At 37.9% G+C, this 24,847-nt stretch overlaps 1 protein-coding gene across 2 annotated transcripts in view; it reads right to left on the bottom strand.

Moving 5' to 3' along the window:
- taf3 (TAF3 RNA polymerase II, TATA box binding protein (TBP)-associated facto) overlaps positions 1-24,847 on the bottom strand; it is a 243,060-nt gene that overhangs the window by 182,618 nt on the left and 35,595 nt on the right. For both annotated transcript variants that reach the window (XM_059987327.1, XM_059987328.1), the window contains exon 2: positions 20,780-21,022. In XM_059987327.1, the coding sequence (XP_059843310.1) occupies positions 20,780-21,022 (243 nt within the window). The remainder of the gene's footprint in view (positions 1-20,779; positions 21,023-24,847) is intronic.

Below are 24,847 nucleotides of genomic sequence, written 5' to 3'. Positions count from 1 at the left end.
GTTGGTGAGAGAGTGGAACAAGCTGCCAGTGGAAGTGGTGGATGCCAGTTCAAATGCAACATTTAAGAAAAATTTGGATAAGTACATGGATGGAGGAGGTATGGGTGGGCTACGGTCCAGGTACAGGTTGATGGGACTAGGCAGATTAATAGTTCAGCATGACTAGATGGGCCAAAGGGCCTGTTTCTATGCTGACTATATTCTATGTGCAGTAGGTTTTCTTCGGTTTCTCTAATCTCTGGTAATTTTACCCCTTCTACCCACCTCCTTCTTTCATTCCCCATTTTGGCTCCCTCCCACCTCTCCTCTACTCCTCATCGGCCTATTACCTCCTCCCACCCCCCATGCCCCTCCTCTTTCCTTTTCTCCCATGGTCCACTATCCTCTCCTATCAGGTTCCTTCTTCTGCAGCCCTTTACCTTTTCCATCTATCAACTCCCTATTTCTTACTTCCTCCCCCACCCATCATGGCTTCACCTATCGCTTTCTAGCTTGTACTCCTTCCCCTCCCCCACCCTCTTGTTCTGGCCCCTTTCTTTCCAGTTCTGATTAAGGGTCTTGGCCCAAAATGTTAACTATTTATTTTCATTTCCATCGATGCTGCCTGATCTTCAGTATTTTGCGTGTGTTGCTTTCAATTTTTTGTTACTCGTTATGTTTAACTAATAAATAAAACAAATAAATTCAATTGAAAATATCTTGTGCTCTATAAACTAGCTATTGTACTGAAAAGAAATCTATAGCCTAACAGGGTCTTTAACAAGGGTCATGATTCAATTTACCACATACAAGAACAACAAGGCAGAACCAATTATATGAGGCAGAAACACCAATCAATCCTGAGTACTGAATCCCATAATATTGCAACTTTTTAGGGAAAAAAAAGGAAAAGTTCGAAGGAAAATTAGTGAGGAGAGGAAGCAATTAAACTTCAAAACCTAAACCATGCATTTTCATGCAGATCCCTGCCTTCTATACAGCAAAGTTTAGTTAGTTAATTGTACATTGTGTTTTATAGGATTGCTTTTATATTTATACTTATTGTTTTTTATTGTGTTCTTTATTTTGCAACAGATCTGGAGTAACTATCATTTCATTCGCCTTTACACTCATTTACTGAAGAATGATAATAAAACAATCTTGAAGTCCATTTCTAAGGCATATAACATGTACCTGAGAAAAGATCAGATTTAGTCCCAAAGTCCCTTACGACGATTTGGGACAGGTCATTGGAATAGAAAAGTGATGCATGGTGCATTAGTACATATATCTCCTTGCCTCTGCATGAACAAATCATACTTCCCTAGCCCTTGACCATCACTCCAATCATCTGCCAGCTGGATGAGACACACTGCTGGGTTACTCTATCTTACAACAAAAATGAATATAGCCTCTATTCTAATATTATGGACTTAGCTTTAGCAGCACTTAACTATAAACCAGTAACATTAATTCTGCAAATATCTTCCACTTGCATGTATGACTTCTGATTTTACAGCAGTTATGAACAGAATGACCCTCAACCCCTCTACATAAAGTTTCTAAAATATACAGAATCTGACTAGAACATTAATTAACTTTCTGTACATTTAAAAAAATTTATAGAGACACATTATGGCAATAGGCCCTTACGGCCCAACAAGCCAATGCCAGTCAATTACACTCACGTGACCAATTAACCTGCTGACCGCATATCTTTGGGATGTTGGAGGAAACCAATATGGTCATGGGCAAAACTTACTGACTTTTTACAGACTGCAACAAGAATGGAATCCGGGTTGCTGGCTGTGTAATAGTATTACCCTGACTGCTACGCTATCGTACTACCCCCAAATTTATTTCTCTTGTTCAAATATATGCCAGACTGAAGGTTAAAGGGAATAAAAGTCATTATGACATATAGTACTGTTACATGGAACATAATTTTGTTTTTAAGTCTGGACTTCTTGTGCCAATGGCAAGTCAAAGGGAGCATTTAAAATATCAAAACTAATCCTGACCAAAATCAGCAAACAAACTTGATACAAAGCAAAATAAATTCTGACCGCATTGATCCCAACCCTCTTATCTGTGCAAATGAAACGGTCTCTTTAAATTATGTGGACTTGGTACTGAAGAAATATTGAAGACTACAAAAACTGATAGCCTCCAGTGAGTGAAACGTAGAGAGATAAGAGCTGTAGAGATAATATTGGAAGGGTATATCAGCAGCAAAATCAGTTGGTAGAAGGAAAACTATTGTGAAATTGATCCAACTCTTTTGAAAAACAATTGCAGGGACAGGAATAAGATGAATCTGCATATTAGTCTCCTGAGATCTGGATTTTATTCACTATAGCCCTCAGATAATTTATAAGAGCAACATATCCTCTTCATTTGCAGTAAAATAAAGACAGATCTATTTCATTAAGATTGTTTTTTCTTAAGAAAAGATTAAAATCTGATTAACCTGATGGTGCCTGGATAGAAACAGATCAGAAGCAGAAAAGTATGCTTTATAAAATGATTGTTTCTCTCCCATTCAACTCCATTTTACTTACCCAATGCAAATGAAAAAGCTGACCTCCACCAGAAAAACCTTGATACAAGTTATTTGATGTTTGAATTCTAAATAAAGTAATACTGGACTGTATGGTTTTGTCCTGGTACATTTTTGTTGGTCTAGAGAATTTGGATTTGAACCTCTGGATACAGCTTTTAGTCAGTGAGAATTTAATGAACTACTTCTGGTCAACATTCTTTCTCAGCACTTAGCAAGTTTAATTTTTAACCCATTCCATTCCCCAGATACCTCATCTGATGAAGTGTTAGCAAAGAAGCCCAGCAGCATTTCTTTGTTAGTCTCTGCTGGGAGATGAGGTTGCTTTTCAGAGATGCTTAGAAGCCTAAGACTGTGGCGCATTTAAGTGTCAACAATGTTTCAAATCATTTTTCTTCGCAAGCATACATTTGCAAACACACTTGGACACATGCCATAAAATCAGAGACAAAGCTAAGCAGTTTCATTCAACCAGTTGGTTAAGAAAAAGGCAGCAAGAAATAAGGCTGAATTTTAAAAGGATTAATAAAGTCCTCCACAATGACATTATAATCTAAATTCATATGAAAGAGCATAACATTTAAGATGTTTATATAACTGTCACCCACAATCGGTACCAACCATAACATGTCCAGATTCTCACTAAATGTTTTGTTAAAACAATTAGTTTTTAAAATTAATTATGACAAAATACCTTACCTTCTTTTACCAATTTATTACGCATATTTCTAGCTATGAAATTAAAAATTCCCAAATGGCTGTTGCAGCAATCTAGGGAACATATTATAAATAACTTGTGTATGTGTACATAAAGGCAGTTTCCTTTTAACAGATTTGTAATATATATAAATAGTAATAAGACTTTAAAATCCTGTAATCAAACTGCCCAAAGAAAGCAGCAAAATATCTAGCACTAATGAGGAATTTCAAGAATGTCAACATTTACAGGTTTTAGCTCCTAAATAAATCTATGAAAATATAAATACCCTTAACTGATGATCAAAATCAACACTGGAGATCAGGGTCCATCTTTGAAGACTGTTGTGTAAATGCAGCTTCTAAGCCAATGGCATAATATTTTCGTCTTCGAATCCCTTCTATTCTATATCTTTGGACAAGGGCTGGAATATTAACTCAGACAAATGTTCAGCTAAAATGTAACAGTAGTTTCCAAAAATACAAGAGAAATGTCCCCTTGCTGGGAATGGCCAATCATTAGAACCAGCGGCTCAGAAATAGCCACGTGTATATTAGTCCAAATATCACCCACAAAAATTCCTTTTCAAACATTTTCTAAAAGTACAGACATGTCCCAAGTAAATTAATTACCCAAATCTTGTACAATTTAGATCTGTAAGCAGACTTGATACAACCTGCAAAGCACACAATGAAGTAAGAAACCACTGATTGCAAAGAAAACAACCATAAAATTTACATTAAAAAGTACTGCAAGTTTTAGAAGCAAAATTCAATAAGATTTTAATTCGTGAACTGATGTTTTAATAAACTTAGTGTCAATAATACATTCAATCCAAATCCAGTATTTCCTTCAAAACTTCTCTGAGAGACGTATTCTTCTAATACGTTTTCCAGGATGGAGTTGACATAATTCATATAAAGTCTATGTATCATTTACTATTTAGTTTTGAATACATTTATTACGTAGCCAAACTGCTTTTATTCACATATCAATAATACAAAATTTGCATTTACACGTTGCTTCCAAGTGAACTTAAAAATGTGGTCATGAAGGATAAAGACATCTGGTTTAGACATCTTGTTGACTAAGCAATTGACCATGAGAAACTTGGTTTAACATCACCACCCAGTGGAAAGATAAGGAAGTACAGATTTGCAGGAAATGATTTGTCACATATGTTTTTGACTGTACAAAAAGGTGTTAACACTCTGTAAATTTTTATATTAGTCCAGGTTGGTTATAAATGCAGCTCTCTTTCTGAGAATGAAGATATAATCTGCCTCTTATAGTTATTCATGAAATAAATTTCATTCTGACTTTTAAAAAAAATACTATTAATCTAGTGCTACCCAGAGTACAAGAAGAATAAACTCTTCTTGAGCTTCCAGCCGGGAACAGTATCCAGGCAAAAGCTCAAGAAGAATTTATTTGTAATATATCGGTGTTTTATAAAGCCATTTGGTGATAAAGACAGGAAAGCTTTATTTGTATGGGAGACAAACGTTTGTCAGAAGAATATCATGGTTCTACACAAAGCTTAAAAAAAACTACAAAACTGTCAGCATGAGAATGTGGAATGTGCTGAATTAAGGGCAGGGCAAGTAAAACACCAACACACAAAATAATCTGTTGAAGATTCATCTATCAATTAATATAATTCCAGGTTGGGATTCAACAGCTTTTGTTGTTTGTCCATAAGTAGCACAGTAAAATACATCTGATTTCATTCATGGTATCAAAAGAAAACCTACTGACTTCCACTTAAGAATCAGTATGGTTTATTCTCTGTTACCGTCCACATGTTCATGATGTGCAAGGTAAAATATATTAAGTTAAAGGGCATCTTGGAAGTAAACTGAGATCTGCAATGATAGCAATAAATCTAACACAGAGTTTGGGTAAAGGGGAATGAAGCACAGAGATGCTGACAATTGAATCCTGTTGGAGAACAGTTATAAACACAAAAGATTCTGCTGATGATGGAAATCCAAAGGAATACACAAAATGCTGGTGGAACTCAGCAGGTTAGGCAGTATCTATGAAGAAGAACGTCCTGATGAAAAGCCTTGACCCAAAAAATCAACTGTTTATTCCTCTCCATATATGTTGCATGACCTGCTGAGCTCCTGGAGCACAATTAGGTGGAATGGGGGGGAAAAAGAAAAAAGAATGGCTATTGAGGAAGTCATGTGACAGGAGATTCACAGGAAAATTGTTTCTTATGCAATTTGAAATCAAGTATATAATTTTCTTAACAGAAACCAGGGAATGGATAATGAATACAACTGGTTAGCAAAATTCCAAAACACTTTTATAACATTGGCACCTCATGTTTTCCAAGAAAGGAACTAGTTAACAAAATACACAATCAGCAAGAAAATTACTCAATTTCAACTATGTTGAAAACTAGAAGTTATCACTCCATATGTACACCTGATAAAGAAATTCCATTGATACACACATGCAATTGCAGAGACAAGCAATATCTGCGACAATTACCGGGGATATGTAACTGCACAACAGTGGCTTCTTAATTCCGGGAAAAATTAGTGCTTTCCATTTTCCAAAACAGTCTTCCTTTTTTTAATTAATGTCCTAGTTCCATGTGACAAACTGACTTCAGCCACACTGAGATGTTCTGGTTTCCATCCTTAAACATTCATACATAGAACATTACAACACACACTACAGGGGGAAGTGCTGTTGACGTTTCGGGCCGAGAGCCTTCGTCAGGATTACAACATTACAACACAGTCCAGACCTTTCAGCTCATGATATGGTGTCAACCTCCTTAACCTACTCTAAGATCAATCTAATCCTTCACTTCTGCATAGTCCTCCATTTTTCTATCATCCAAGTGTCAAAGTGTTTCCTAAATGTATCTGCCTCTACCACCACCCCTTGCAACCGTTCCAAACACCCACAACTCTCTCCGTGTGAAAAATCCTACCTCTGACATCCACCCCCCCCCATACTTTCCTCCCATCACCTTCAAGTTATGCCCCCTTGTATTTACCACTTCTGCCCTGTGAAAATGACTCTGGCTATCCATTGGATCTATACTCAGTCAGTAGAGCGTCAGACTTCTTTCCTTTTACAGAAGTATTCTTTCTTAAGAACAGTAAAAAGACTGTCATTATATTCATGACATTTAAAATGAAAAGAAACCATTTTGTTTCAATATGTTAGAATCTGAGCAAACAATGTTTTATCCATCTAAATACAAATACAATTTATCGCTGACAGCGTATGTTGCATAATGACTCTATTATCGCAGTTTTCTCAATTTATGCTTGTAAATCTTTGGCAGGTTATGATGGGGAAAGAAGGACCACAGTATGTCTAAATTCACAGTAACCTTATTAAAGCAGAATGGATTGCACACAACTGTCATCTAAAAGCTTAGTTACAACAGTTGAGGAGGCTGAGACCGAGGGATTCTAAAATTCTGCAAGCACGAGTAGCCAATGGTTAGTGTTTTTCAGTGGTCAGAAGTAGTTCATGTTGAACTGAAGGAGTCCAGCTGAGATGAGTCACCTATCAGGAAACCAACATTATTTATTGTGCTGTCAGAGGGTAGAGAAACCCTAAAAGAATCTAAGCCTGCACTTTTAAATTCAAGCCAGGCATTCTTCTCCCTAAACACGCTGGAGCCAGGAGGAAATGAAAAGCGATCCTTCCTGAGTTCATGTGGCACTAGAGGTTCCTGCATGTCTCACTCAATTGCCGGTTGGTCCTGAACTATTATTTCCTGTCAACTCTTTCTTAATAGCGTGTGACAGGGATAATTAGTGTTCTACAAAAGGAATGGAATGAGACCTGTAGAATTCTTAACTAATTCAAAAACGTCTGAGCCTGTGACCCTCACTCACTAAATGCAGGCAGTTTTACTTAAAAGGAATACTATCAGCGACAGGCAGACAGTGGACTCTGCTGACTGGAGAGTACTGTACTCTCTGTGGTCCCAGTAGTATGAGACCCCCATGCTGTCATGGGCTCTATGAGTCCATGCTGGGTCTCCCAAGATCAGCAGAATATCCAAAGGAAGATTTCATTTACTGGTTCTGCAGACTCTAATGAATCTTGATTTAGGGTAGGAGCAGTAAGAAAGCCAAAGAGCAGACAGCACTGTGCAGAGGTCACAGGTCTCTGTTTCAGTCCTTCCCCCAGGACCGCCAGGAGTCCTCCCCTTCAAGACCTCCCATGCAACCAAGGTAAATTTTCCACTTTTAAAAATGAATCAAGTCGTTGTGATTACACCTAATTAAGTGCAATTAAAACCTCAGCATAGGACATTGTTTTATTAACATTTAGACCGTTCAGCATGGTCTTAATAGGATAATTGCATTAAGGCCGGATGCTATTAGAGAATTATCTTTTTTGTAATATTGGGGATGGACACAACATAAGGCAGAACATTAATAATAGGTAATTTTCATTTGACTGAGTCAAATATTCAATATTCAAAAAGAGAAAAAAGATTGCCATTATTTACCACACGCATCATTTGTGTCAATAACCAACACAGTCCCAAGGGTGATGACTAGTTGGGGTAACCCACAGGTGTCGTCATACGTCTGGTGCCAACATAGTATGCGCACAGCTTACTAACCCTAACCCATATGTCTTTTGAATGTGAGGGGAAACCAGAGCACCCACAGGAAACCCACTTGGTTACCAGGAGAATGTACAAACTCCTTACAGAGTGGTGGAAATTGAACCTGGATTGCTGGGATGGTAATAGCGTTATGCTAACTGTTTCACTGCCATGCAACAAAATCATACTCAGCAAATTCTACAGCAAAAAGTGACAAACATTGAACTTTGCGACTGATGTCACTTAAGCAAGTAATTCATACTTTTCTACAAAATATATATACAAGGTGCCTGAATTTTGATACTGCATCCAATCCAGACATTCTGAGGTTTATTGGGTTTTTCAGTGCCTCAACTTGATCTTAGGATATTATCGAAATTGAAGTATATGGAGCAAGTACAGGAAAGGGAATCCAAGATAAAAACACAGCCATAATCATGCTGAATGGCAGATTCTTGCTTTTTATTCCTTATGTTTCTTGTATCACTCTGTTTTAATGACAAAGCTCAGAAATATAACCAAATTTGAACCAAGATTGCCACCTTGAGGAGTTGAAGCACACTGCAAGACTGACTCTAAATGACTATAATATTTAGAAATTAGTTTACATAATAAAATGAATTATAGAATTTGCACATCATCAAAGTCTTTATTAACTTAGAGCTCTATGAACATTAGGAAATCCATTTTGTGAACAATGAAAAGCTAGTATTTACTAAGAACTACCTCACACTGTAAATTAACGCATCTATTAAGTCTTTCTTAGCATGGTATCTTACTAAGTTTTGGGCAGTAACATAGTATAATGAAAATACTATTGCCACACCACATAAATAATTTGGTAGCTGAAGACTGCCTTATGCAAGTGTCCTAAAACAGATGTTTGAGAACAGTTTGCTTGATCAAAATAGGTGGCAAAAGTAATTACTATTATGTCAGACTCATTCCACAAAATGAGCTAAATGTGTTTTTTACACTGTTTAATTTCAAAGGAGTATTAATCACAATGTAAATTATTAAAGCCAAATTCTGAACAGGCTAATTAATTCCCTCTCTCATACTTGCCTTACTTATGTGGACTGCTACTTTTCTGGAAAGGATGCTGGACAACTTTGTGATCTACTTTATTCCCTTTTCAACTTTACTTCCTGCTTGCTAAAAAGGCCCAGCATCTTGATTTTTGACATTCTGAAACTTACTCTTCATTTTACCTGTCTCATCTCATTATAATTTAAATCCATCCTCTCAGCAGAAAAAAAATCGATTTTTTCAAAAAACAGAGACAGACGCAATATTCCTTTAATTGTACAAAATAACGACTATGCAAAATGTAAGGAAACAGATAAGGGTAAAGTGGAGGGTCCATAACACTGAGGGCATAGCTAGAATTCAGCAAGTCCAAGGTGAGACTTAAGATCAAAAGAAGCAAGTCCCAAGATTCATGATTCAAAATTATTTACTGCCATTCTTCAGTACACGAGTGTAAAGGAGAACAAAATGACTGCTACTCCATATCTGATGAAGCCCATAAAAATCACAATAAGCATAGAGAACACAATAAAAAACAAAAAAACACAATACATAAAAACAAAAGCAATCATATAAAACACAATGTACATGCAACTGTTATATACATAGACTGATTGTATCTGATGATGGTGATCAAAAGTAAATTCCCAAATTAAACACTTAATGCTGTATCAAAGAATTATTTGAAAATCAGAAGTAATTTTGAAATAGAAACAGAAATTGCTGAATCAGAACATCAGAAGAGATTTGTGATGAACGGTCAATGATTGGAAACATTCATTTTACTTCTCTCTCTATAGATGCTGCCTATCATGCTGAGTACTCCTAGCATTCTCTGATTCATTTATCACATGTTTTTTGAAACAAATGCATCATTTGCTTTGACAATCAAATGAACTGGGCAATAATATATTTAGAAATGACGTTAACAAGTTGGGAAAAAAGAGATTCCAACACTATCTGCAACACCAAACATGTTTTCCACATAAACCAGCAAGGGTCGAATTGAAACAAGAGAGAAAAAAGAAAGTCGAATATTCCAAATTCAGAGAATGCTGGAAGAAACTTAGTTTCTCCTCGTACTAAAGACTTGCTAAGTTAAAATTTCTGTTCAAAGACCCTTCGTCAGAACTAGGAAGGTAAAGAAATAAATATGTAAAGTTACTGGAGGGGAATGGTCTGTGACAGAGCACCCACCAAAATTGAAAATAACATTTACAGCAGCAATTCAAAATAAATGAGAAAAAAAAGAAAAAAGGCAAGTGACTTGCTCTTGTGAATTGAATTGAGGTATTCTACAAAATATCACTCAGTCTATATTTGCTTTCTCCAAAGAAGATATTACATTGAGAATTGAATGGCTATTTCACCAAGAAGTAATGTTTGGGTTCCTAGATGGTGGGAGAAGAGGAGACAAAATGCAGATGCCATCTTGAAAAATACTGACGTGGAAAGGTGTTTCCATTAGTGGGAGAGTCTAGGACCAGAGGGTACAGCTTCAGAGTAAAAGGCAAATGCCACTTCAGAACAGAGATGAGGAGGAATTTCTTTAGCCAGAGAGTGGTGAATCTGTGGAATTCATTGTCACAGTTAGTCATGAAGGTCAAGGCATTAGGTATATTTAAAGTAGAGGTAAGGTAGTCAGATGTTACAAGGAGAAGACAAGAGAATGGGGTTGAGAGGGAAAATAAATCAGCCATGATTGAATGGTGGAGAAGACTGGTGGGTTGAATGGCCAAATTCTGCTCCTATTCCTTGTGGCCTTATGTTGCATCTTCTGCCACTGCATGGAAAAATGTGAGGTGGGGAATGGTAGATGAAGATGGGTGATAGGATTGCAGAGGGGAATGTCTCTTTAGAAGGGGGACAAGAAGATGTAAGTAGCATAAATCTTGGAGATTAACATGCCCTTGAATTATATTTCCTTTCACTCTCTCTTTCTTGCACTAATGCTTCTATATTTATCTTGAATGTGTGGCGGCACCTGTGGGTTGCCCCCAGCACATCCTAAGGTTGTGTTGCTGTATGTTTCCACGTACATGTAGTAAATCTAAATCTGATTTATGTTAGTTATTTCATTTTGCATACATGCAAGTTATGTATAAGTGAATATACTCATAAAATTAATATAAATTATATTTGTCCTTGTATTGTAGTGGAATGTTGCTGCTGAAAAAAAACTTAATTTTCATGGCATCTACACTCAGTGGCCACTTTATTAGGTACAGCTGTACAAATGCTGGTTTATGCAAATATCTAATCATGTGGCAGCAACTCAATGCATAAAATCATGCAGACGTGGTCAAGATATGTGATCTCAGTGACTTTGACAGTGGAATGATTATTAGTGCCAGATGGGGCAGTTTGAGTAACTCAGAAACTGTTGATCTCCTAGGATTTTCATGCATAACATTCTCTAGAGTTTAAGAGAATGGGGCAAAAATCTAAAAGCAATCAGTGTGTGGCAGTTCTGTAGGCATAAATACCTTGTTAATGAAAGTGGTCAGAAGAAAATGGCCAGACTGGTTCAAGCAGACAGGAAGGTGACAGTAACTCAAGTAATCACATTTTACAACAGTGTTGTATAGAACAGCATCTCTAAACCCATCACGTGCTGAACTACAGCAGCAAGGGACGACATTGGGTTCCAAACCTGTACTTAATAAGGTGGCCATTGCAGATCAAACTGATAACACTATAAAAGTATAAACACAAAGGATTCTACATGATGCTGAAAATCAAGAAAAGCACGTACAAAATGCTCAGACAGCATCTATGGGAGGGGATTATGCAGTTGATGTTTTGTACCAAGTCTCTTCATCAGAAATGGAAGGGAAGGGGGAAGAAGCCAGAAATAAAACTATTGTTGGTCTCCTTTCTGCTGCCAACTTTATGCCCAATGTTACCTCCTGTAGGCTCCTTCCAATAATAATTTTATTTTTATTCAGAAAAATCAATATATTCAATGTAAAGCCCATGCCATTAATTTTTCTTGCTTTAATTTTCTTAGTTAATCCTTCACTTTCAAAAATTCTCCTATAATTACATATAAATGCAGCAATTTCTTAATTTTATCTGGCAATGGGAAACTAATAGAAAACTCATTTCAGTATATAAAAATGTGTGTGCATGGATGGGTGGTAGGGTGTGAAGATCAGGGCTTATTTTCCTGTTGTTCTTTTGTTGCTGTTATTCTGTTGCTGTGAGTTACTCTGCTGAACATTGTGTGCGTGCTAATTTGGCATCAGAATGTGGTGGGCTGTCCTCATCACATCTTTAGGTTACATTGGTTGTTAATGGAAACGGTGTATTTCACTGCATGTTTCGATGGACATGCAATAAATAAATGAATCTGAACCTGGAACCAAAGATCACAGCCATCTGCAATCACAGTTATTCACACAATTCAAAATAAAAAACAGAATTACTCAATTATACTCCTGTAAATAGAACTTTTAGACGGTTATTGTGATTTCTCTTTTCCTCTTAAGTCCCATAAGCTGCAAAAATAATGGGCTCCATGTTGATCGTGTTCCCTCCATCCTCAAGATAAATGCTGGTGTCCTCCATTTAATTTATTCCCTGCTTGGATGACAGAATTATTTTATTCCTGTTCCCCTCCAGCTCATATAATCTCTAGCCTCAAGTAAACTGCCCATCTTGTGTAAGTGACAAAGGATGAATCCCTATCCCCATAGTTACTAATGAACGTGGCCCTGGAATTAAAAATGCATTATACTCTGATGAATGCAGCCACAGTACTCAGATGCAAGATCAGATATTAGGTTAAATGAAGAAACACAATGATATTGGAACTTAAGACAACCCCATCCGCTGTTACTGTTAACTCTCACAATACCATCTGCTGTGTTTAATGGCAGGAGTGAAGACAATATTTCTGGCCTTTCTTCACCTTCACCCTCTCGTGTCCATTTAAATGGTCTCAAGAGTCTTTCCAGCAAATGTACAGTGTGAATTTATCTGGAAATCTGAGGATAGTCAGATTCTGTAATTCAATTAAATGACTGCACCCATCAACTTTGCTCAAAGTACGTATTTCACAATATTCTTTTACCTAAAATCCTTTCCAGATCAGCTTCAAGCTTGTTTATTGTCATTCTTCAGTACATGAGTGTCCTGGTGATTTGCACAAAAAAGGATGTAAACAGATTTTAAATTAAATAGGAGATATGAGAGCACCTAGAACTGGAGTCCTCCAGCAGTTGACTTGATCAGTGTTAACTTGGCAACTATGTCTTACAAGAATGAAATGCAATCTTATTCCAAAATGGAAGATCCTAAGGAGGTTTGGTAGGGTAGATGCCACAATGCTTCCACTAGTGAGAGCCATAAACATGGCGACAAGACTATAAAGATAAGGTTTCAGGCATTTAAAACTAGGGTATGAAGAAATTTGTTCTTTCATGGTAGTGAGTATTCTCAAAAATTCCTAGCCCCAAAGGTGGTGGATTCCAGATCACTAGATATAGTTGAATGTGAAGGTAGATAAATACAGTAGATTCCTGTTAACTGGAACTCATCAGGACTAGTACATTTTGGCCCAAAATAGTGGCTGCCTCAATTAAACAGAAGTTTTATGGAAATTGTTAAAAAGTTATAAAAAGACAAAACTGAGTAACAGATTATGTATTTAAATGAAATACAGAACAAATCAGAACACTACCAATATGATCACAGTACTATAAAACTGTATATTAGTTCTTAATAGTTATTGATGGAGGAATTTATCCAGTGTATGCTAATGTGTTCTTCTGACAGTAAATCAACAAAATCAGCAGACACCTAGTGCAAACACAGATACAGTGCTTCAATGACTACATACTTTAAATCTTCATTTTCATCACAACATTCAAGATAACTGTCAATACCTTCAAATTTTTCATAGTTCCTAACCTGTTAATGTCATAAAATTGTTTCATGAAACTCCCAGCTGTTTCTGGCATCTTCAACTCTGAATGCCTGAAACTGCTGTGAGCAAAACAATTTTGAATTGTCTTACTGTTTATTTCTTGTTAAATATCAGTGACAAAAATTGCGGCTTTTTGATTGCAAACACATGCAACTGATGCTATTTAAAAATACTTTGCTCAAAGCACGGTGTTGTGTTTAACAGCTACGCAAGTGCAAACAGCTGACGCTTCTAGAAATTGTTTGACAGTCTCCTGTCCCAATTAAGTGGCATAGTAAATAAGTGGCTGCCTGATTAACCAATGGCTCAATTAACTGAAAATTTCAGGTAATTGAGGGTTATGGGGAACTGACAAAGGAAAGATGTTACAGGTCACCGATTATTTGAATTCCTGGAAATGGTATGCTGAGTTGTCACAATAAACACAGTATCCCAAATGAAAGAATAATCATCCCATTCTAATCATACACTAGAATAACTTAGTTCTTTAATTTAAAAATGTTGACTTTGCATATGCAAATAAGTGTCTCACTCCTGAACTTACAATAATGTAAAACAGATTTCACAACCTTCATGTTATCTTCTTTTAATATATAAAAAATATAAAGTTTGTTGAAGGGATTAAGCCTGAACTATTGGTCAGTCTGACTATCTGACTATAATTCTGCAATAAATAATTTGCAATTTAATTATTAATTGTCCCTGCTTCAGGCTTTGAACTTCCCAGTAATAACAGCAACGTAAGTTCCTTCAAAGCAGTCTTTTAAAAGTGGCACAGCAGCACAGCGGTTAGGGCAATCACTTTACAATGCCAGTGGTCTCCAATCAAAGTTTGGTACTGGCCACTTTCTCTAAGGGGTCAGCTGTGTGGGTTTCGTCTGGGTGCTCTGACTTCCTCCCTTATGTCAAAAACCTTCAGCTTGTCCTTGAACAGAGGGTTAACCAATCACTTTCTATGAAACACTTACAGTGCCAGCGACCTGGGTTCAAATTCACCAATCTCAGTAGGGAATTTCTCCCCTTGACTGCAGTAAGGTCCATGTTCTCCCACATTCCAAAGTCACACAGGTTGGCCGTTTGAATTCGTTGGGCTGGAAGGAGCCCGTTATTATTCTGTATTTCTAAAAAAATCCAGCATCTGACAACAAATCCCAATTGTGCTCTTGACTTACTCCCTCGCCAATGCAGTGGTGAAATCATAATTCCTGCAGTTTTCCAGCATTTACACGGGAAAATCTCACTGTATCTGTGAACCCATCGGACTGATTTTGAGGAGGAAGCATTGGTGGCAGATATCTTTACATTTTTCTTTTGATTCATTTACTTCTATTTTCTAAAAATTCTAAAATTTACATTTTATTGGTATGATTTTTCACTGAGCAAGACAGAGATAGTTCTATTGGGGAATTTTGTACTGGGGAGTCTACACAAAGTTAAGAGAAGATTCAACAAGAAACTGGCTGACATCCCAAGGAGGTAAGTTGCTCCAAGGATATCTGGAGTAATACTCTCAAGATGCCGGAGGAACTCCATAGGACAGCATATGGAAGGAAATAAACAGTCAATATTTCGGGCTGAGACCCTTCATCAGGACTGGAAAAGAGGAGGAGGCAGAAAGCCAAGTGAAAGAGGGAAAGGAGTACAAGCTAGCAGATGATGGGTGAAGCCAACTGAGGAGGGAAGTAGGTGGGTAGGAGATGGATAATGAAGTGAGAAGTCGGGAGGTGATAGGTGGAAAAGGTAAAGGGCAGAAGAAGGAGGAATCTGATAGGAGAGGAGAGTGGACCATAAGAGGAAGGGAAGGAGGAGGGCCATCACAGGGAGGTGATGAACAGGTAAAGAGAAGGTGTAAGAGAGGAGCCAGAGAAGGGATGTGGGGAGAGAAATTACTGGATGTTAGAGAAGTGAATGTTCATGCTGTCAGGTTGGAGGCTCCCCAAATGGAACATCAGGTGTTGTTCCTCCAACCTGAGAGTGGCATCAATGTGGCAGTAGAGGAGGGTCATAAACGATTTCCCTCGGGATCAATAAAGTATGTCTGTCTGTCAGTCTGACAAGTCTGAATGCGAATGGGAATTGGAATTAAAATGGTTGGCCACTAGGAAACCCTACTTGTTGTGGACAGAGACAAAGTAAACCCCCCAATCCACATTAGGTCTCACCATCTCAAGGATATCTGGGTCAAATTTTTTGAAAAAGATTGTTTATTATGTGTGGCTTTCTCACTGTACTTTCTTTTGCTGTGTCCCTTTGCTAATATTAAATTACTGCGTGCCAAGCACAGGAAAGTTCAATTTACAGACAGCACACCAGAATAGAATAATGGGTACAAGGCAGTGATTTTTAATGTGGTAATTCAGATGTAGGGATCAAATGAGTTGGAAGAGTTACAGCTGATCACAAATTGTTAAAAGTTTTTTTTCTGGTAAAAGTGGAAATTAATTTGCTGCTTTCAGCAAGTGAAAACCATAGGTGCTCTCCATGTCTGCATTGAAAGCTGTGCTGCCACAAAATACCAATTTTAACAACATGTCAATAATAATAAACCTGATTCTAATTCTGACATCATGCAATCAAGATTAAATGTAGCTGAAAATCTGGGTAAAAAAGCAGAAAATGCTGGAAATGCCCAATGGGTCAGCCTGAAAGGAAGAGAAACAGTGAATGCCTCAGGTTTGAGACTTTTCATCAGAGTTGGAAGAGAGAGAGAATATAGAACATCAAACAACACAGTACAGGCCCTTCAGCCCATGATGTTGTTCCGACCTTTTAACCCACTCCAAAATCAATCTAACCCTTCCCTCCACATAGCCCTCCATCTGTCTATTTAAGTCATTTAAATATCTCTAATTTATCTGCTTCTATCATCACCCTTGGCAGTGCATTCCATGCACCCACCTTGCTGTATTAAAAAAAAACTACCTTTAACATCCCCCTGTACTCTCCTCCAAATACCTTAAAATTATGACCTCTTATGTTCGTTATTTTCACCCTGGAAAAAAGGCAATGGCTATCCAATCAATCAATGTCTCTTTATCATCATAAATACCCTATCACGTTACATTTCTGAAATATTAGTTTTCAACAGCTGAGATGGTAGGAGAGGAATAGTAGAACAGATGAAACATCTCTGACAGAGTGAGATCAAATGCATTAACAGAGAACTTGCATTTAGTGTTAGATTATCTCTGTCTGTGTCGTGTAATGCTCATAGCAATGTGCCCAGCAGACCAAGCTTTATCAACACAAGAAAAAGCCAAAATGATGACAAGGAGAAATGGCCCAATACCAACAAAAAAGAAAGGGTAATCCAAAATTGGAGAATTCAATGTCAAGTCTGGAAGGCAGCAAAGTGCTCAACAGAAGATGAGATGTGGTACATCTGCTCACTGAGAAATCTAATTGCCTCAGTTATCCATTCACACAAAATTCCATTGAATATCCACCACAAATGCTGTGCAAAGTGTCTGTGTCTTTCCTGCATTATAACATAATGACATCTTAAACAAACTTCAATGTCAGTAAATCAAAGGACCATGGAAAATTTTGAAGTTGCAAAAGGCATTATATATATCCAATTATTGACTGAATCCTAAATTGTGGGGCTGCACAGTAGCCTAGAAGTTAGTGTGATGATTTACAGTGCCAGTGAGCTGGGTTCAATACCCCCTACTGTCTGTAAGGAGTTTCTATGTTTTCTCTGTGACCATTTTTGGTTTTCTCCAGGTGGCCTGATTTTCTCCCACATTCCAAAGATGAAAAGGTTAAGGTTAGTAATTTGTGGGCATGCTAAGTTGACACCAGAGCTGTGTCAATAGCTGCACACTGCCCCCAGCACATCCTCAGACCGTGCTGGTCATTGATTCAAATGTCACATTTTACTGTATGTTTCAATATACAAAATGATAAATAAAGCTAAACTTTAATCTTTAAATTAGTTCACCACAACTTGTTCAAATTCGTTACACAATCTATGCATGAAATAATGGGTACATTGATTTAAAATTTTATGTGTCTCTCAATACTCCACTTCAATGATTCACACAAACAAAACTCAGATCCAGCTAGTCTATAACACATGCCAGAATATCATTTTTTTAAGACAGCCCAGTGGTCGGACTGACAACGAATTATGGAGTTACTCAATTACTCAGTTATCCAGCTAATGCAGGGGTTCCCAACCCTTCTTATGTCATGGAGCCTTACAATTAACCATGGACCCCAGTTTGGGAACCCCTGGTGGGGGAAACAATATATAGAAGAAAGAGTCGAACGAGACTTTGGCTTCTGGCAGCAATTCCCAAATGACGGGTCAAATTTTTACAGACACAGAAAAAACATAGTAGAGCACCACTCCAAGGGAAAATGTGCAACTAAGAGAGGCCAAATTTATGTAAAATTGCAAAAAGTAAGGTAATTTTACATAAAACTGTCAGAGCAAATAGGGTTATATTAATAAATGTTAACAACAGTTATAAGGTTTGCAAGAGATTGCCTGTCCCTGAAGTAGTCACCTGGAACACTGCTGAGTAACGTCAAGTCAGTTATCACAATGAAACTTTGAATAGCAAATTCTAAGATATGCTATAATCTTTAAATATAAGAATCAAGTTTACATAACTTATTCACCATTTTCAATTTTATAGCACATTTTCATGCCATCAGAAAACTTCAAGGAGTTCATGTACAGGAAGTAGAGAGTTTACTGGACAGACAGCATTGAATCTAAAGGTCATGAGTTCAAACCCCATTATGACAAACTGTGGCATTAAATTCAATAAATCTGGTGATTAGTGCCATGGCACCCACAAGAAAAATGCCCATGAAAGCTGTCAGAGTGTTGTAAAAACACAGCTGGTTCACTAATATCCTTTAAAGAAGAGAAACTGCCACTCATTCATACCTAACTAGTCTATAAATGAATCCAGTCCTACACTACAAATTGACTCTTAATCCCTTCAAGGATTGACAATAAATCCTCCCTTGTCAGTGACACCGTATCCCAAGAGTAAATAAAATAAAATACAAAAATGAATTACTTTGAAGTACATGACTGTTATTATGGCAGGCAGGTCAACCAATGTGACACACATTACAAGCCATAGGATATTTAACATCTACCTGGTAAGACTGGTTTTCTACTTAAAGTCTCATCAGAAGATTGGCATTTCTTTCAATGAGGTGCTTCCTCTGTATTATACAGGAGAATGAACCAAGGCTGTGTACTCAATTCCTGGAATGCATCTTAAAACCACAATCTCCTGAGTCAAGCAGTAGGAACTCTCCCAATTGAAGTTAATATAACGTTACCAAGCTTATATATGTCAAACAGTATAGAAGATGATTATATACCCAAGAGATTCTGCAGATGCTGGAAACCCAGGATCACACACACAAAATGCTGAGGAACTCAGCAGGTCAGGCAGCATCTAAGGAAAGGGTAAAGAGTCGATGTTTCAGACTGAGATCCTTCAGAAGGATTCATGAAGGGTCTAGGCCTGAAGCATTGACTCTTTATTCCTTTCCACAGAAACTGCATGATAATATACTAGACAACTTGCAATCTTAAAGTTATACTTTTAAAAAGCATGTTGAAGTTTCTAGGCTTACAGTATGTTTTTTTAAATGTGTCAGTTTGATATTTTTCTGCAACATAGCACATACCTGCATCAACTAATGTTATAAGGAGCATCCCAATATAGAATCTTTTCCAATGTGGTGAGATATGCAGCAACAAAATGTTAAAAAGAAAGTAAACCAACCACTGAGACAAGTTTTGATGTATTTAATCACAATAGATAACCCTTATTCCTTAAGCTTGATCTGATTGTTTTAAACAGAAATTTAAACACATTATTAGCTTTGATGCTTTAGTTAATTACTGGAGGAATGCTTCATTGTTGGAGAAGTCACCAAATGACATTATACTCAAGCCCCATCTTACCATACAAGGTGGGTGTTTGAGTGTGAAAGGTCGAAGTGTTGCCTTGCAGCTGGTACCTGTGTTATGGGACAGGATTGTGTTCCTAGAAAGTGGTCTATAATGCGATTTTCCACAATGCACAGTCACAACATCTATGGATACATTAAAATTATATAAGTCCATCGAGAGGCACTTATATTCTGTATCCCAGATCTTTGGGAAGTGACTTATCAAGTTTATAAGGGAAAATTTGAGACCCAAACAGCTGCAAAGTGGGGGAGGGGGTTTCCCTGTACTTTTCTGAAACTCTGTCAAAAATAAATAAACCAACTATACATCTTATTTGTTCATGATGCCTTGTGTGAAAGCTGGCTGCCATGGCTGTCTCAACAAAACAACAGCATTACACTTTTAAATCGCTTATGTATTGCATATTTCGAGAATGTGATGTTAACTCTTTAAATGCTTTTTACATCAGTTTCAAAATTAAAAGGCCTCAAGAGGAATGCAATTTTAAGCAAAGACAAAACACAATCATTGGTCTCATTGAATGGTGGTGCAAGGTCATGTATAGTTACTTGGTGCTCCCCTTGCACTCAAAAATATGTGATGTTGGTTTGAAAAAAGGTCCATGACATTTAAAGATGTCCAGCTATGTTGCACCTTGAGGCATCTCCCCCTTCTCTGAAATCAGCAGAGCTACAACCCATCAAGTTATCTGTCTTCCACTGGCCAGACTCTTGATTATCCCTCAATTTAGCTTCTCCAATATTGGCAGATATTGAGGCTCTTAACTTTGGAATTCCTCCCACTAAACTATCTGTGTCCATACTTCACTTTTTACCCTTAAGGGATGTGCTTCTTTCATTGTCTTTAGTCATCTGTCCTTGTACCTGCTCGCGTGGCCAGACGAATTGGTGAACTGTGTTTGCTACCATTCCTGCAAGATGTTATCAGTCAGCTAGCTATGTTAAAGACATTATAGAAAAAGTAGCTGTTTTTAATTGCTTAGACATGTTCAAGTACTTAATGAGTGAAGTCTGATGTAATACAGGGCTCACCTTCTTGTGATGAGATGAGAGGTGGCATGTATTCTGGAATATACTCCTTCTCCTCCCCAAGCCTCTTGGCTCCAGGCTGTGGGAACTGAAGCACATTGTTTTTGCTGACTGGAAATGTTGGGATTTGATGTGCAAACCCAATAGGCTCAAGGTTGTGAATATAGTCTTCGAGTTCTGAAAGGCTGATTCCCATTAGTTTAAAGGCCTGACCTAGATCGTCCAAAACAGGATCCGTACGACCATCTGATAAAGAGTAAGAAAGGTTAATGGCTAAGTGCAGCATTTTTACAAGAAATATAGCAGTTTTCAAATGCAATATTCATATAACTTTGATAAATTCCTCAGACTTGTATGCCAGGTTGCTTATGCTACAGGAAACATAAGCTTAAGTTTCTGCCCACGACTATGGCTACAAATGTAGTTTTCCCCTCTTAATCAAGGTGCTAGTATATCAATAAAGTGCGCCATTTTCTTCTTGCAATTTGCTTTTTCCAAGAAAACATTTCTGCTAGTCACTGACAGTCACTGTCCACCTGTAATACCCAATGAAATTTATTTTAATAACAAAAGGTTTAAATAAATTCATTAACAGAATTTAATAAGGACAGTATGCAATTTGAAGGTCTATATCACTTCAATTAGTATGTACACTCAGGGGCCACTTTATTAGGTACACCTGCTGATTAATGTAAATATCCAATCAGCCAATCATGTAGCAGCAACTCAATGCATAGAAGCATGCAGACATGTTCAAGAGGATCAGTTGTTGTTCAAACCAAACATCAGAATGAAGAAGAAGAGTATTGTAAAGGTATGTTCCTATTAGAAGGAAGGATGGGGTTGGATAATGAGAGAACCTTGGATGTCCAGAGAGGTGATGAATTTAATCAGAAAGAAAAAGGAAAAATATGTAAAGCTTTGGTAGTTAGGATCAAACAAAGCACAAGTAGAAAAAAGCCAAAAAAGAAATAAAGGAGGGAATTAGGAAATCCAGGAAGGGCCATAAAAAGTCCTTGGCAGGTGAATCTCATGGCATTTTATACATACAGTCGGCCCTCCTTATTCATGAGGGATTGGTTACAGGACCCCTCGCGGATACTAAAATTCGCAGATGTTCAAGTCCCTTATTCAACCTGGCTCAATGCGGTGGACCTTAGGATCCAGCGGAACCCCAGACCTTATTTAACCTGTCTCAATGCGGTGGACATTAGGACCTGGCGGCAGAACTCTGAATCTGCATTGTTACTGTTCATGAAAAATATCATGATCATGATTGAAAATAAAGTGGAAATAATAGTGATCGGAAAGAGGTGAAACACCATCGGTCATCGGAAAAGCATTAGGCTACATCGGTCAACGATCGGAACAATTTTAAAGGATAAAGTGAGACAGGCCCTGCCCCGATGAAAGCTACAATTATTACTAAGCAATGCAGTGGTTTAATTATTGGGTTTTGGGTTTTTGATCCTCCACAGCAACCCAGCAAGGTGGAGAGTGCACTCAGGAGCGGTCTGTCACTATATCGAACTCGGGAACTTCCGTTCCCAAGCCTGGCGCTGAAACGTACGTTCTTAAGTGTTTTATATGCATAGAAAGGTAAAATATAAACTATATACTCAGACAAACGTTTGACTAACTGATGCTAAATAATACTGGATGTACCTGTTCCGACTTACTTAGTAAGAGAACTTCTGATTTTTTCGATCCTGATCCAAAATAACCCACGCATATCCTCCCATATACTTTAAATCATCTCTAGATTACTTATAATAGCTAATACAAAGTAAATGCTATGTAAAATAGTTGTTATACTGCATTGTTTAGGGAATAATGACAAGAAAAAAAAGTCTGTACAAGCTTGAACAACAAGTGCTGTAAGAGCACTTTCAGGTTTTCGCGATTCACAGTTGGTTGAATTCGCGCATGCGGAATTCGTGGATAAGGAGGGCTGACTGTATATTAAGAGCAAGATAACTAGGGGGAGGGTGAGACTACTCAAGGATAAAGAAGGGAACATTAGCTTGGATGTGGAGAATGTGAGTGAGGTATTTAATAAGTACTTTCCTTCAGTATTTACCAAGGAGAAGGATATGCAAGACCAGGATATCACTACTTAGTGTATAAATACATTAGGGTGTTTAGAGATCAAGGAGTATTAAGGTGGCTAAGTCCCTGGGGCTGATGGGATTTACTCCATGTTTTTGAAAGAGGCAAGAGACAAGATTGCTGGGGCCTTGACCAGTATCTTCGTGTCCTCTCTAGCCACAGGTGAGGTCCTGGAGACTGGCAAGTGGCTAATATTGTACCTCTGTTTAGGAAGGGAATAAAGGGAAATCCTGGAAACTATAGATCGGTGAATCTCACATCAGTTGTAGGAAAATTGCTGGAGAAAATTCTTAGGGATGGGATACATGAGCATTTGGAAACCCATGTTGTCTACATGGATTTTAGTAAGGCATTTGACAAAGTCCCTCTTGGGAGGCTAACTCAGAAGATTAAGATGAATGGGGTCCATGGCAAACTGGCTGTTTTGATTCAGAATTGGCTTGCCTATAGAAGACTGAGGGTAGTGCATGAAGGAACATATTTGAGCTGGAGGTCTATAGTTAATGGTGTTCCACAGGGATCTGTGCTGGGACCCCTGCTGTTTGTGATGCATATAAACTACTTAGATGTAAATGTAGATGAGTGGGTTAGTAAGTTGTGGATAATACCAAGACTGGCGGAGTTGTGGATCGTGTAGAAGACTGGCAAAAAATACAGTGCGATATAGATCATTTGAAAATATAGGCTGAGAAATGGCTGATGGAGTTTAAACCCGATAAATGTGAGGGGTTACACTTTGCAAATGCAAGGAGACAATACACTGTTAAGGGCAAGATCCTTAACAATGTTGCTGAGCAGAGAGATTTTGGGATCCAAGCTCGTAGCTCCTTGAAAGTGGTTATGCTTTTATTAGTCGAGGCATTGAGTTCAAAAGTCAAGTGATTATGTTGCAACATAATAAAACTCTTGATTAGACCATATCTGGAGTATTGTATATAGTTCTGGTTGCCCCACTATAGGAAGAATGTTGAAGCTTTGGAAAGGGCGCAGAAGAGGTTTACCAGGATGCTGCCTGGTTTAGGGGGCATGTGCTACCTTGAGAGGGTGGATAAACTTGGATTGTTTTCTCTGGAATGGCAGAGGCTGAGGGGAGATCCAATAGAGATTTATAAGATTATGAGAGGCATAGAGTGGACACAGAGTATCAGTTTCCCAGGATTGAAATGTCTAAAACCAGAAGCCATGCATTGAAAATGAGAGGGGGTAGATTCAAGGGGGATGTGAAGGTTAGTATTTTTACTCAGGGGTGGATACCTGGAATGGTGGTAGAGGCAAGTACATTAGAGGCTCTTGAGATGTTTGGATGGGCTCATGGATGTAATGAAGATGGATGGATATGGATATGGTGTAAGTAGGAGGAATTAGAGTTTGAGTGCTTTTGATTTGCTTTTTAGCTGGCTTTATGGGCCAAATAGTCTGGGATCTCCTGGGACTTTCACACACAACAGTCTATAGAATGTACAGAAATTAATATGGTGGTGCAATGGGATCAGTGCCAGACTCCGGAGCGAAGGCTCCAGAGTTTGAATCTAAGTCGGGCCACCCCTGAGCATGCTTTCCATCCATGCCAGGTTGAGCGTCGAGCTAGCCACTCGGCCTTGTAAAAAAAATCAAGGGTTGAGTCAGGAATGTTCATATTGTGACCCGGTTCATCCGAAAGGAGACCAATTCTGACACCACACGCCAGACAAGAATGGCTGACTGTCCGGTGTGACATGCTAAAAGAAAAATTTTTTAAAGTGTAAAAACAAAAAGAAAATCAGTGAGCAGTAGTTCTGTGGGCGAAAATGCCTTGTTAATGAGAAGGTCAGAGGAGAATGGGCAAACTAGCTCAAGCTGACAGGAAGGCAACAGTAACTCAAATAACCATGGTTTACAAAGTGGTGTGCAAAAGAGCATTTCTGAATGCACAACACATCAAATGTGTGGGCTACACCAGCAGAAGATGATGACCACACACAC

The sequence above is a fragment of the Hypanus sabinus genome, chromosome 13 (genome assembly GCF_030144855.1).
Source record: "Hypanus sabinus isolate sHypSab1 chromosome 13, sHypSab1.hap1, whole genome shotgun sequence".
NCBI classification, from domain to species: Eukaryota; Metazoa; Chordata; class Chondrichthyes; order Myliobatiformes; family Dasyatidae; genus Hypanus; species Hypanus sabinus.
Note: the sequence above shows the minus strand (reverse complement) of the source record. Positions and strands in the feature narration are given on the sequence as shown.